Genomic DNA, 14,368 nt, shown 5'->3' with positions numbered 1-14,368 from the left:
TCATAGGGAGTCGAAGCTGTCTTCTTGTGCTGAGCCAGTTCCTCCGTGGGGGCTACCAGATCAGATGAGCCAGTTTATCGATCTGGTTGGTGCCAGGTTGAACAACAACTTTTTTTTTTTTTTTTTTTTTTTTTTGAGAGAGAGTCTCACTCTGTCACCAGGCTGGTGTGCAGTCGGCTCACTGCAACCTCTGCCTTTCGGGTTCAAGTGGTTCTCCTGCCTCAGTCTCCTGAGTAGCTGGGATTACAGGCTTGTGCCACCACACCTGGCTAATTTTTGTATTTTTAGTAGAGGTGAGTTTCACCATGTTGGTCAGGCTGGTCTCGAACTGCTGACCTCCTCACAATCCGCCTGCCTCGGCCTTTCAAAGTGCTGGGATTACAGGCATGAACCAACACGCCCAGCCTGAACAATATTTTAAAAGAGAAAAGAGTTCAAATGGAAAATAACAGAATAGGACAGGTGCAGTGGTCTGAGGTGGGCAGATCACTTGAGCCCAAGAGTTTGAGACCAGCCTGGACAACATGGTGAAACCCTATCTCTACAAAAACACAAAAATTAGCCAGGTATGGTGGCATGCAACTGTACTCTTAGCTATTCAGGGGGCTAAGGCATGAGGATCACTTGAGCCCTGGAGGTCGAGGCTGCAGTGAGCCATGATCGTGCCACTGCACTCCAGCCTGGGCAACAGAGCGAGACACCATCTCCAAAAAAAGAGAATAAATCGAAAAATAGCAGAACAATGAAATTGCCAAATTTAGAATTAGCAAAATGAATACTACTTTAAAAATTAATGAATATAAAGACAGATTTAAGATCCTGGAAAAGCAGAAAAAATGGAAATGACAGAGAAATCTAACATGGAGGAGAGATCCAAGAGATACAGTAACTGTATAATAAAGAGAACTGCAGAGACTTGGGTCATGAGGAAAAGTTACGAAATGAAAGTAGAAGAAATAGAGTAAAAAGTTTGAAGTTTCAGATTGAAACAGTCCATTTAGTGCTGGAAAAGGTTTTTTAAAAATACCTGGACTTAGTGAAAATCTTTTTCCAGTGAATAATTTTCAGGGGATAATGTTCATAAGCATGCCAACAGAAAAACCAGTTTACCTGAATAGTAAAAAATTTGATTTTCTTTGGACTTCTTACCTGCAACGTTAAATGTTACAAAATATTTTAACTAGAGCTCTGAGGTAAAAGGATTTTGACATGAAAATGCTATATTCAATAAAACTGTTGTTAAGAGGCAAAGACAGCCAGTGTTGAATGTGTATGGGATCAAAGTTATACCACTTACTTAAAATTACTTAAATTACCAAAAAGAGGCAAAGAACAAAGTCTGTACCCAAAAATCAATTACAAATAGATAAAAGACAAATGTGAAAGGCAAAACTACAAAATTTTAGGAGACCATCTTTGTGACCTCAGAGTTGGTAAAATTTTCTTAAACAAGATTCAAAGATTTATGATGAATATATACTGACAATGGTTGGTATTTCATTTGTAGATGATGTAATTGTGTTTTTTAAATAACGATGACAACCTGGAAGCCAGCTGAAGAACTATGAAATTGTTTTAAAAAGTTTTGGAGCATTTTTTTCAAGGAAATTCTATACAGTTAATGAAAATGATTATATCTAAATCTGCTTTTTTAAAAAAGTTTTATTTTGAGATGGAGTCTCACTCTGTCACCCAGAATAGAGTGTGGTGGTGCAGTCTTGGCTTACTGCAACCTCTGTCTTCTGGGTTCAAGTGATTCTCCTGCCTCAGCCTCCTGAGTAGCTGGGATTACAGGCACCCACCACCATGCCTGGCTAATTTTTGTATTTTTAGTAGAGAGAGGGTTTCACCATGTTGGCCAGGCTGGTCTCGAACTCCTGACCTCAAGTGATCCACCCCCTCCGCCCCTCCCCCTAGCCTCCCAAAGTGTTGGGATTATAGGCATGAGCCACCTGAATCTACTTTATGTTACAGAAAGATGCTTGCACTATGTCTATGTTTAGTATTTTAAAATTTTACAAAACATTGTAATAGGATATTCCATGAATGTGTGTAACACACACACATACACACGTAGAGTTACCCATTTCCAATGATGAGAGAAAATAGTGGTGACCATATATATATATATGATTTGCACATATTTTCTCCCATTCTATAAGTTGCCTTTTCACTTTGTTGATTGTGTCCTTTGACATGCAAAAGTTTTAAAATTTGATGTAGTCTCATTTGTCTATTTTTGCTATGTTGTTACCTGTGCCTTTGGTGTCATAGCCAAGAAATCATTGCCAAGTCCAAGGTCATGAAGCTTTTCTTCTATATTTTCTTTTAGGATTTTTATAGTTTTTGCTTTTATGTTTAGGTCTTTATTTTGAGTTAATTTTTGATCTGGTACAATATAAAGGTCTAGCTTCATTCTTTTGCATTTGAATACCCAGGTTTAAATGAGTAGACAGAGAAAGATATATGGCAAAAGTATGTAAATATTCAAGATGTTGAAAATAGTTCTCCTTGAGTAGTAGAATTATAGGTAATTTTTGCTTTCTTTGTCTACTTTTCTATGTCTAAAAAAATAGTTTAAGTGGTCATTGTATTAGTATCTTTTCTGAACGTGTCTTCCTATTTAACCTCTATCTTTTCTCAGAAACCTGCCCCTTTAAAGTTATATAATAATAAGCAGTGTTAACAAAATAAGTATTAAGTAAATTCTTCACCCATTTCTGTTTTTTTTCTTCTGCATATTGGTTAGTAGTGTACAAAATAATAAAGGGCAAGTAATATAAAGGAACACTGCTGTTTTTAAGAAGACTTTAAAAAATATCCTTTTGGCATATTTGAACCTCTAATGATAGCTTTGTGTTACCTTCAGAAATTCAAAAAGCAACCAAAGTAAAAAGAAAGGACCACGTACTCCTAGTCCACCCCCTCCTATACCAGAAGATATTGCTCTGGGGAAAAAATACAAAGAAAAATACAAAGTAAAAGACAGGATAGAAGAAAAAGCAAGAGATGGAAAGGACAGAGGACGAGATTTTGAAAGACAAAGAGAAAAGAGAGACAAGCCAAGGTAAGTAGGATTGTATGTTTTTAACAATATTAACTTTTGTAGAATATAGAATATTTACTTTTCAGAAGATTTTGGGCATTAGCATATTGGATATTTTAGTTTTGTTTACAATAGTGTGTATATTTATTTTAATAATTCCCATAATATCTATTATGAGTCATGGATAATTCAGTAAGCGTTAACTTTTACAATTTATATTTGAATTTTATATTTACATAAAATGTACCATCTTCATCATTTTAAAGTTTATAGTTTAGTAGTGTTAAGTATTTTTACATTGTGAAACAATTCTCCAGAACTTTTTTATTTTGCAAATCTGAAACTCTGTATGTATCAAAAAATAACTCCCCCTTTTCACCTTTTTCCAGCTCCTGGTAACTATCATCCTATTTTGTTTCTGTGAATTTAACTGCTTCAGATACCTCATATAAGTGGAATCATAGTGTTTGTCTTTTTTGACAGGCTTATTTCACTTAGCAGAATGTCCTCGGGGTTCCTTCTTGCTGTGGCATGTGACAGGATTTCCATCCTTTTTAAGGCTGAATAATATTTCATTGTATGTATATGCCACATTTTGTTTATCCATTCATCCATTTGATGGATGCTTGGGTTCTTTGACGTCCTGGCTATTAGTGCTGCTATGAGAATGAATATGTAAATAATCCCTTTGAGACCCTGCTTTCAGTTCTTTTGTATATATACCCAGAAGCAGAGTTGCTGAATCATATGATAATTCTATTTTTAATTTTTTGAGAAACCTCCATACTGTTTTCCATGGCAGTTGCACTGTTGTACATTCCCAAAGAGTACACAAGTGTTCCAGTTTCTCCATACCTTCACCAACACTTATTTTCTGTTTTTGTTTGTTTTATAGTCGCTATTCAAATAGGTGTGTTTATCTCATTGAGGTGAGGTGTTATCCCATTGAGGTTTTGATTGGTATTTCTCTGATGATTAGTCATGTTGAACATCCTTTCATGTGCTTGTCGGCCATTTGTATATCATCTTTAGAGAAATGTCTTTCCAATTCTTTGCCCATTTTTTAATTGGGTTATTTGGTTTTTTTTCTGTTAAGTTCTAGGAGTTTGTTATATATTCTGGATATTAAACCCTTATCAGAGATAAGATTTTAAAATATTTTTTCCTATTCCATATGTTGCTTTTTTTCTTCCACTCTGTTAATTGTTTTTCTTGGCATGCAAGAGAATGGTTAACTAGAGCCTTCACAGTTCTTAAGTATGTTTTTTTAAACTATACTCTATATTTTACTCAATCCAGCAGGTGTGTTTGTGAAAAGTACATGTAAATGTTTTTGGTGATTGACATTCTATCAGTAAAGCCTTTGGTTTCCCTAATGGTTCTTTGTACTTTTATTTTGGTATTTTGACTAAGAAGTCTCTGAGAGATGGTTCTTAACACCTATTCCTAGGTAGTTTATCATTTAAATGGTAAAAACATTTGTATTATGAGGACTTGAATATTACACAGGCTGATCCTTTATTTTCCAGTTTTTCTCCCTGGCTTATCCCTAAATGGTATGCATAGGACTCACCTGTTACTTAGTATGTAGACAAATCTGTTTTTTTTTTTTTTTTTTTTTTTTTTTTTTATTTCTTCTTTTTTTTTTTGTAGACAAATCTGAACTTGGTGTTTTATTTTGTTTTGTTTTCATCTAAAGACATGAAACAACAGAGCTAGGGATACTGGAAGATTATATAAATAGCTGATCTGCACGCACTGGAGTTCTACAGCCGTATGTGACAAGGTTGGAAAAAGACATTTTGGTTTAGGAAGAGTTAATTTAATTACCAAGGTTCTTAGGTGGGGCCGTTATTTTCATTTGTCTCTATTACTCTGTCTAAAGAAATTACAGGTGCACCAATTTTATTGAACCTCGCAGATGTGTATTTTTACAGATGGAAGGTTTATGACATCCCTGAATTAAACAAGCCTATCAGTGCCACTTTTCTAATAACGTGTTCACTTTGTATCTCTGTAATTCTTGAAATATTTCAAGCCTTTTCATCATTATTATATCTCTTATGGTGGACTGTGATCAGTAATTGTCAACATTACCATTGTAATTGTTTTGAGGCATCGTGAACTGCACCCGTATAAAACAGTGAACTTTATCTGCAAATGTGTGTGTTCTGACTGCCCTACTGACTGGCTAGTCCCCTGTCTCTCACCATCTCCTTGGGCCTCTCTATTCCCTGACACACAATGATTCCCTCTCAGTTCCCTAAGATGTTATTGAAATTAGGCAACTAATAACCCCACATGTAGTGGCCTCTAAGTGTTCAAGTAAAAAGGAAGAGTCTCTTACTTTAAATCAAGAGCTAGAAGTGATTAAGCTCAGTGACGAAGGCATATTGAAAACTTAGGTGGCAAGCTAGACCTCTTGTGACAGTCAGCTAAGTTGTGAATGCAAAGGTAAAGTTCTTGAAGGAAATTTAAAGTGCTACTCCAATGAACATATGAATGAGAAGAAAGCAAAACAGCTATATTGCTGATGTGGAGGAAGTTTGAGTGGTCTGGATAAAAGATCAAAGCAGCCACAATTGAAATCTGCCACAACATTCCTTTAAGCCAGAGTCTAATCCAGAGCAAGGTCCTAACTCTGTTTAATTCTTTCGAGGCTGAAAGAGGTAAGGAAGCTGCAGGAAAAAAAGTTTGAAGTTAGGAGAGGTTACTTCATGACATTTAACAAATGAAGCCATCTCCATAGCTCAAAAGTGCAAGATGAAGCAGCACATACTGATGAAGAAGCAGTGGCAAGTTATCCAGAAGATCTAGATAATTGATGTTGACCACACTAAACAAATTTTCATTGTAGTTGATACAGCCTTATTGGAAGAAGATGCCATCTAAGATGTTCACAGCTAGAGAGGAGAAGTCAATGCCTGGCTTCAAAGCTCCGAAGGACAGGCTGACTCTCATTCGGGGCTAGTGCAGCTGGGGGTTTTAAGGTGAAGCCAGTGCTCATTTACCATCCTGAAAATCCTAGGATTTTAAAGAACTATGCTAAATCTACTCTGCCTGTGCTCTTAAGTGGAACAACAAGCGTGGATGACAGCACATCTGTGTACAGCATGGTTTAACTAAATATTTTGAGCCCACTATTGAGACCTATTGCTCAGAAAAAAAGATTCCTTTCAGAATACTACTGCTTGTTTGTGATGTGCCTGTTTACACAGGAGCTCTGACGAAGATGTAAGAAGAGAGTAATAGTTTCATGCCTGCTAAGACAAAAGGCACCCTACAGCCCATGGATCAAAGACTAATTTTTACTTTTGAGTCTTATTTTAAAAATACATTTTATAAGGCCACAGCTGCCATGGATAGTGATTCCCCTGATGGATCTGGGCAAAGTAAATTGAAAACTTTATGGAAAGGATTTACTATTCAAGATGCCATTAAGAACATTTGTCATTCATGGGAGAAGGTCAAAATATTAATATTTACAGGAGTTAGAAGAAGTCAGTTACAACTTTCATGGATGACTTTGAGAGGTTCAAGACTTTATTGAAAGAAGTAACTGCAAATGTGGTGGAAATAGCAAGAAAACCAGAATTAAAAGTAGATCCTGAAGATGTAACTGAATTGCTGCAATCTCAAATCAGACTTGAACGGATGAGGAGTTGCTTCATATGGATGAACAAAGAAAGTGGTTTCTTGAGATGGAATCTACTCCTGGTGAAGATGCTAGAAACATATTTTAAATGACAGTGACACCAAATAATTTAGAGTGTCACATAAACTTTGTTGACAAAGCAGCAGCAGGGTTTGAGAGCACCAGGTTTGTTTTTTGTGTATGTACGTGCTGTTTTTTGTTTTTGTTCTCGCTGTTACCCAGGCTTAAGTGCACCGGTGCAATCTCAGCTCGCTGTGTCTGGCTATCACCCAGGCTTTAAGTTCACTGGCGCCATCTCAGCTCACTATAGCCTCTGCCTCCCATCAAGTGGTCAAGTGATCCTCCCACCTCAACCTCCCAAGTAGCTGGGCTTACAGGCATGCATCGCCACACTCAGCTAATTTTTAAAATTTTTTTGTAGAGATGAGATCTGGCTATGTTGTCCAGACTGATCTCGAACTCCTGGGCTCAAGTAATCCTCCTGCCTCAGCCTCCCAAAACGTTGTAGTTATAGGCTTGAGGCACCATGCCCAGCTGACTCCAGTTTTGAAAATTCTACTGTGGGTAAAATGCTAGCAAACAGCATCACATGCTACAGATAAATCTTTTCTGAAAGGAGGAGTCAATTGGTGTGACAAACTTCATCATCGTCTTATTTTAAGAAATTGCCACAGCCTTCTCAGCCTTTTGCAGCCTCCACCCTCATCAGTCAACAGCCATCAGCATCAAGATAGTACCCTTACCCACAAAATGGTGGTAACAACTCTCTGAAGTCTTAGATGATTGTTAGCATTTTTTTAAATAAAGTATTTTAAAAATTAAGTTATGTACTGTCTTTTTTTTTTTTTTTTTTTTGAGATGGAGTTTCTTTCTCTCACCCAGGCTGGAGTGCAGTGGCGTAATCTTAGCTCACTGCAAGCTCCGTCTCCCAGATTCATGCCATTCTCCTGCCTCAGCCTCCTGAATAGCTGGGACTACAGGCACCTGCCACCACGCCCGGCTAATTTTTTTTGTATTTTTAGTAGAGATGGAGTTTCACCGTGTTAGCCGGGATGATCTTGATTTCCTGACCTCGTGATCCACCCATCTCGGACTCCCAAAGTGCTGACAGGTGTGAGCCGCTGCTCCCGGCCTGTACTTTTTTAGATATAAATCTGTTGTACACTTAAAAGGCTACAGTATAGTGTAAACATAACTTGTGTGTACACTAGGAAACCAAAACATTTGTGTGGCTCACTTTACTGTGATATTTGCTTTATTGTGGGAACCAAACCTACGTTTCTGAGGTGTACCTGTATTAATTTTAAAACTAAACAGTATCTTTGTCACTGTCTTCAGATTGATAAGGAATGTAATTAAATTTTAGTGTCTAAATTCCTTTTGGAAAAAAATGCCCCTTAAAAACACTTTGAATGTTATAATGGGCATATTAGTGGTATTTTGTTTACTAGGAGGTGTTGTGCTTAAGTAAAATTGCGAATTCATTCATCCGACAGTACAACTAGAAGTAATATAGTGATGGGGTATGTGTGTGTGTGTGTCTGTGTGTGTTTGTAAAATAGTGTTTCCAAATATGTGGGTTTTGGCTTTGGTTTTTTTTTTTTTTGCCCCCCTTCAAGTATGACCCACTAGGCTTACTGGATATAAGCAGTTGCTTACATTTCTTAAAGGGTGGCTTTCTATTGAGTTACCCATTTACGTGGCATAGGTGTGCATACACATAGCATAGGAGATACAACAATGCTACATGATCCTCTGACTTTAAATCCTTCTAGCTGTTCTCTGTGACTCAGTTGTCCAAATTCAAAAATAAGTTGTAACAGTTAATGCTTACTGAATTATCCATAACTCATAATAGATAATTGTGTCTCAATTGTCCAACCTTCTATATCAGGTGCTCTAACCCAAAATCCATTGGTGGATTTTAGGGGTCTACAAGCTTCTTGAGTTATGTATAAAACTTTGCCTGTGTATGTGTTTTGGTGAGGGAGAGTGCCCATACCCTTCTAGAAAAGTTCATGATTTTTCCCCTCTCCAAAAAAAGTTAGAATCATGAATCATTCTTGAAGCCTAGGACACTAACCTGATGTCAAGGATTTGAGTACTTTCCTCCCAAACTGTCATTGGCATGTCAAGTTTGTTAAAAATGTACTCTTCCCAGAGTATTTGTAAGTTTAATACAAAATTCTGTCATGTGGTTAATTTTTAATTGAATAATTTGGAGACTTCAGCTTTTAAATGAATGTTATCAGTGTCTTCCAACTTTACTCAGCTTTGATTTATTTATGCAATGTTGATGAAAACCTGAGTACTAGTCATTTATGCAGAGAAAAAGTCTTATGGATTTATTATTCTGCTTTCAGAAAATATGGCAATTTCCCATAATTTTTTTTTAAAATAAACTTTCCATGACCTACTCTTTACAGAGAATAGTAAAATACTATTTCTACCCCCCTTATTCTCAGGGAATACATTCCAGGACCCTCAGTAGATGCCAGAAATGGCAGATAGTGCTGAACCTTGTATGTACGATGCATGAATTTCTTTTTCTTTATTCATAATTTCATGTATAGAATATTCCTTATTGTAGATTTTTGCAACCTCAGCATACAGTTTTTCTTCCTAAGAACTCAAAGGAAGTACTTTATGGCTTTTTTTTTTTTTTGGCATATTCAAATTGCCAGCATCACTCCTCTTTGCGCTTGGGGCCATTATGAAGTAAAATAAGGGTTACTCGAACTGCATAATTACTGTTGTTGCCAAACTGCAAGTCAATCTGATAACTGAGATGGCTACAAAGTGATCAGTGAGCAAGTGCATACAGCGTGTGGTTACCGGACAAAGGGATGATTCATGTCCAGGTTGGGATAGAGTGGAACAACAGGAGATTTCACTGTGCCACTTAGAAGTGTGTGCAGTTTAAAACATATGAATTGTTTATTTCTGGAAGTTTCCATTAGTATATTTGGACTATGATTGACCAGGGAAAACAAAAGAAAAGGTAAGCGGGGCCTACTGTGGTGGGAACCCAACAAACTAAACTAATTCTTTTTTCCTGTAAATTGTTTAGAAGAGATGTAAATCAAAGGGAAATTAAGTTTATTTTAGGTATTTAGTCAGAAAGATAATTTTTTGAAGGGAATACTCTGTGTTAATATTCCTAACCTATTATGTCTAGATAATCCTAAATTGAATATTTATGATGATCTTTTGGTAGATCTGTAATACTTGCTTTTATAAGTGTACTCACTTATATTAGTATATATTCTGTATACTTTCCCATGCCAAATCAGGAAAGTAATAGATTAGTAGTATTTTAGGAACAAGGGTTTAAACACAAAATCTTCTTGGACAATGATCAGAAAAATCATCTGACAATTGCATGTAGCTCATTCTGCCAGATATTTTGGTTTCAGTATGATTGTACTGACAGGTGATATATTTTAATCATAATGCTAGGTTGTAGGACTTTGTGGCCAAATGAGAAAATAGTACTCAGAGCATAGCTAATTAAAAAACAATCATTCCAACACAATTACCCGAATGTAGAAATCTGCTTATTAGTTGATAGTAGTTGTATCAGGTTGTTCTTGTATTGCTATAAAGAAATACCTGGGACAAGGTAACTTATAAAGAAAAGAAGTTGAATTGGCTCATGGTTCTGCGGGCTGTACATACATGGCTCCAGCATCTGCTTCTGGTGAGGCCTCAGAAAGCTTACTAGGAGGAGGTGTGCTGAAGTAAAAGTGCTAATTCATTTATTCATCCAACAGTTACTTGAGTACCTGTTCTAAAGCTGGTATTGCAGCAGTGAGCAAAAGTATTTCCAAAGGTTTGCTAGTACAAGTAGACTAATGTGGTGGGGTGTGGGTGTATGTGTGTGAAATAGTGTTTCCAAATATGTGGGGTTTGTAATATAGCCAAACATGATTATATTGCACACTAAGCTTATGAAAGGCTTATGTTAAGAATGAAATCATTTTATAAACATCAAAACAATTCATTCACAATGGATAAAAAAGAAGCCTTTCACCTGTAGTGAAATTAACCAAGGCTTGGACTCTCTTCAGCAGGTATGATGTTGGGAAAATTTGTTGAATTCGGGAGAGAAACTCATATCTAGAAAGAGATTATGACCCTAAATAATTGTACTTTTAGCTTTTGTCCAACATGCTTTGCGAAATCGGAGACTTGAGGAAGGCTGTTCTCAAGTATTTTCAGAGAGGTTTTTAGTAGCAGCTGGTATGGAGTCAATTCTGTAAAGAATGTAGGGCTGTGTTATAATGACATTAATAAAATAGCCCCCACCTGCACTGTCAAAATCCATCCTAATCTGGCTGTGGTTTGGTGCCAGGTTGTTGCATTTTTTTTTTTTCCCCACTGGTAGTTAAATGACCATGAGAAGAATTTTGGCTTCTGTGACTAGATGGGACTTCCAGGCCATTGGCAGTGATTTCAGAAATCTCCCTTCTTTGGCACCCAGTGGCCTGATCTGGGAAGGTATTATGTCTGGGAAATGCAGATCGGGGACTTCTGCACCTTCCTCTTCCAAAACTGGATTGCCTGCTGTTTCTTGGCCTGGTTTGGTCCTCTGCTTCATATTCTTGCCACCCTACCCTATCCTCAGCAGAAAGTAGTAACTTTAACTGGTTCCACCAAGCAGAAGGAGCCAGTTGTCTTATGCCAGTGTGTGTTGTATTTGGGTTTTATTGTATTTTAAATATTGATGCTGTTACTCTGGGAGCTGAAAAACCATCCACATGTGTGTGGCAGGAATACCAGCTATTTGTCCTTTTCTAACCCTTGATCACATTGGTAGGTACAGTTTTTAGTTCAAGCCATGTTGTTGACTAAGTCTATGTAAGGCTCTTATCTTGAACCGTGTTTCATAAAAGTATTAGTTGTTAAATTATTCTGGATTTGAATAGCATTAAAGGATGGGTTAATTTAAGGGTTATCTTTAACATATTTTATTCTTTAATTGAAACTTGAAATTACAGTTGACCCTTGAACAATGAAGGGGTCGGGAGATCAACCCCCTGTACAGTTAAAAATCCTTGTATAACTTTTGACTCCCCCCAGTCTTAACTACTAGTAGCCCACTGTTAACTGGAAACTTTACTGATAACATAAACATTTGATTAACACATATTTTGTACATTATTTGTATTATATACTGTATTCTTATTACAAAGTAAGCTAGAGAAAAGAAAATGTTAAGAAAATCATAAGGAAGAGAAAATATATTTACTATTCATTACGTGAAAGTGGATCATTATAAAGATCATCCCTTTGAGGAGGCTCGGAGAAGTGCCAAAAGGAGGGGTTGTTCTTGCTGTCTCAAGGCTGGCAGAGGCAGAAGAAAACTCACGTTAGTGTGACCCTATGTTGTTCAGGAGCCAACCATACTGCATTTGTGCATGCAAAAATGAAATCTGAACAAAATTATTAGTACTTTAGTGAAGATTTTCTTGTGTTATCTAGAACTTGTATGAGTTTTGTTTTTTTTTTTTTTAAATCTAATCTGTGTTACAAGTATCATTGTGTATTTATGGAGGAGTGATCTTTTAAAAGATTCCCACAGACAAGGGTCTTTCTAGTTCTGTAAGATTGTTCAGTTAGAAATGATTCACTTTCCAGGGAGTATTTACCCTGCTGCAAAAGAATAGCAGGCTACTAGGTGTAAAATAAATCACACAGAAGCATTTTCTTTTTTCATCTTACAGATTTATTTAGACAAGTAAGATCTTGTTATATTTTAAATGGCACTTACCTGCCTAACACTCTCCAGTGCTTTCTCTCATGCTTAGAATAAAATCCAGACTTTTACCGTGACCTGTGGCCCATATCTGGCTCTGCCTGCTTTCTGATTCTCTCATGAGACTCTATTCTCTCATAAATTGTGGTTCCACTTGGCTTCTTTCTATTCTTATACATCAAGATCCCTCCTGCCTCCTTTGTGCTTATTGATCCTAAAGCTCTTCCCTCAGATCTTCAGCACTTGGCTCAAATATATCCTCCAGTAAAGGTCCTTTCCTTACCAAGCAACCTAAAGTAGTCACCCTGACGTACTTTTTGTGTTTTGTGATCACGGGTTAGAAAAAGACAAATAGCTGGTATTCCTGCCACACACTTGTAGATTGTTTTTAAGCTCTAAGAATAAAAAGCACATACTTTTTGTGGTTGTTTGGACCTAACAGTTCTGTTTTGTTGTCCTTTTGTATAAACTTTGTTACATTAATTAGCAGAAATTGTCTTGCTTTGTCATTGTTGGTTTGCTCCCTAGGCCATAGACTCTGTTACTAGAGAGACTGGTTTCCAGTCCTCCCTCAAGGTGTTAGTCAAGGTTTTCCAGAGAAACTGAACCAATAGAAGATATGTCTAGAATGAGATTTACTTAAGGAATTGGCTCATGCAATTATGGAGGCTGTAAAGCCCTATGATCTGACTACAAGCTGGAGACCCAGGAAAGCTGGTGGTGTAATTCAGAAGCGTGAGAGGTAAAAAGCTGACTCCAGTCAGCGTATAAGACCTAATAAGCAAGGGCAGATCAACATTCAGCTCAAGCAGTCAGGCAAACAGAGAATGTAACCTTCCTTCACCTCTTTGTTCTGTTCAGGCCCTCAGTAGATGGGATGATACACACATTGATCAGGGCCATCTGCTTTACTCAGTTTACTGATTCAAATGCCATACTGTTTTAGGAAGCCCTCACAGATGTGCCCAGAAATAACTTTTAGCCAGATAGCTGGGCATTCGATGACCCAGTTAACCCATTTATGCCAGAAGTTGCAAATTTTTTTGTGAAAAATCAGACCTTGGCCATGACCTTGAGCAGTAGGATATAAATAACTCCCACAAGCTTAGTGTTCCAATAATGGAACACTAGGCATAAATGGATTGACACATAAAATTAACCATCGCATTCAATTACCTTATTAGATTGTCATAAAGATTAAGTGAGTTAATATATGACAGGCACTTAAAATAGTGTCATGCACGTAGTAGCAATATATGTTACTTGCTATTATTAATGTCATTACTGTTATCATGTTAGTGATTTTGTTCTTTTCATTTCTGTATCCTCATTGCCAAAAATAATATACTTGGAGGTTAGTATGTGCTCACTTAATATTTGTTGAGTGAATTAAAGTGATTTAATAAGTATAAACTTCGTATGTAAAGTAATAGAACCTAAATGTTTCTACTTGTGAAATGTGTATTATGTTGTATTGTATTTTATCACTGAAAACAGAGTTGATTTTGGTAGTGCCCATATTACCTTTGGTTTTTGAAAATGTATACATTTTCCATGATTTTAAAGGTTAAAATAGGAATGTTAGTTGCATTATGTAAGCATATTTTCATATTTGAGAAATAGAAACCATTTTTTGAGAGAAAAATTGGTGTTAATATTTTTAAGTAAGTCTGGGGTAAGCCTATTAGTTTGCAGGTGAACTACTTGCATCTTGAATGAGAGGAGTTTTTATTTTTAAATTTCTTAATTTTCACATTTTTTCCCACAATGAAATATACCCTGAATATTCTCATTCCACACCACATCATATCCTAATTATAGCAGCACTAAAAAGTGTTTTATTGGAATCTAGTCAGACTAAAGATCAACTTTCCCTGTATACAATAAATCACAGTGCTCTTGCTTACAT

The 14,368-nt window shown here is 36.6% G+C and overlaps 1 protein-coding gene across 2 annotated transcripts in view; it reads left to right on the top strand.

Moving 5' to 3' along the window:
- The window catches only part of ZC3H13 (zinc finger CCCH-type containing 13), a 97,991-nt gene that overhangs the window by 47,265 nt on the left and 36,358 nt on the right, over window positions 1-14,368 (top strand). For both annotated transcript variants that reach the window (XM_025364296.1, XM_025364297.1), the window contains exon 8: window positions 2,870-3,067. In XM_025364296.1, the coding sequence (XP_025220081.1) occupies window positions 2,870-3,067 (198 nt within the window). The remainder of the gene's footprint in view (window positions 1-2,869; window positions 3,068-14,368) is intronic.

The sequence above is a fragment of the Theropithecus gelada genome, chromosome 17, assembly GCF_003255815.1.
Source record: "Theropithecus gelada isolate Dixy chromosome 17, Tgel_1.0, whole genome shotgun sequence".
Lineage (NCBI taxonomy): Eukaryota > Metazoa > Chordata > Mammalia > Primates > Cercopithecidae > Theropithecus > Theropithecus gelada.
The sequence above is the reverse complement of the archived record's forward strand: the minus strand, read 5'-3'. Positions and strand labels throughout refer to the sequence as shown.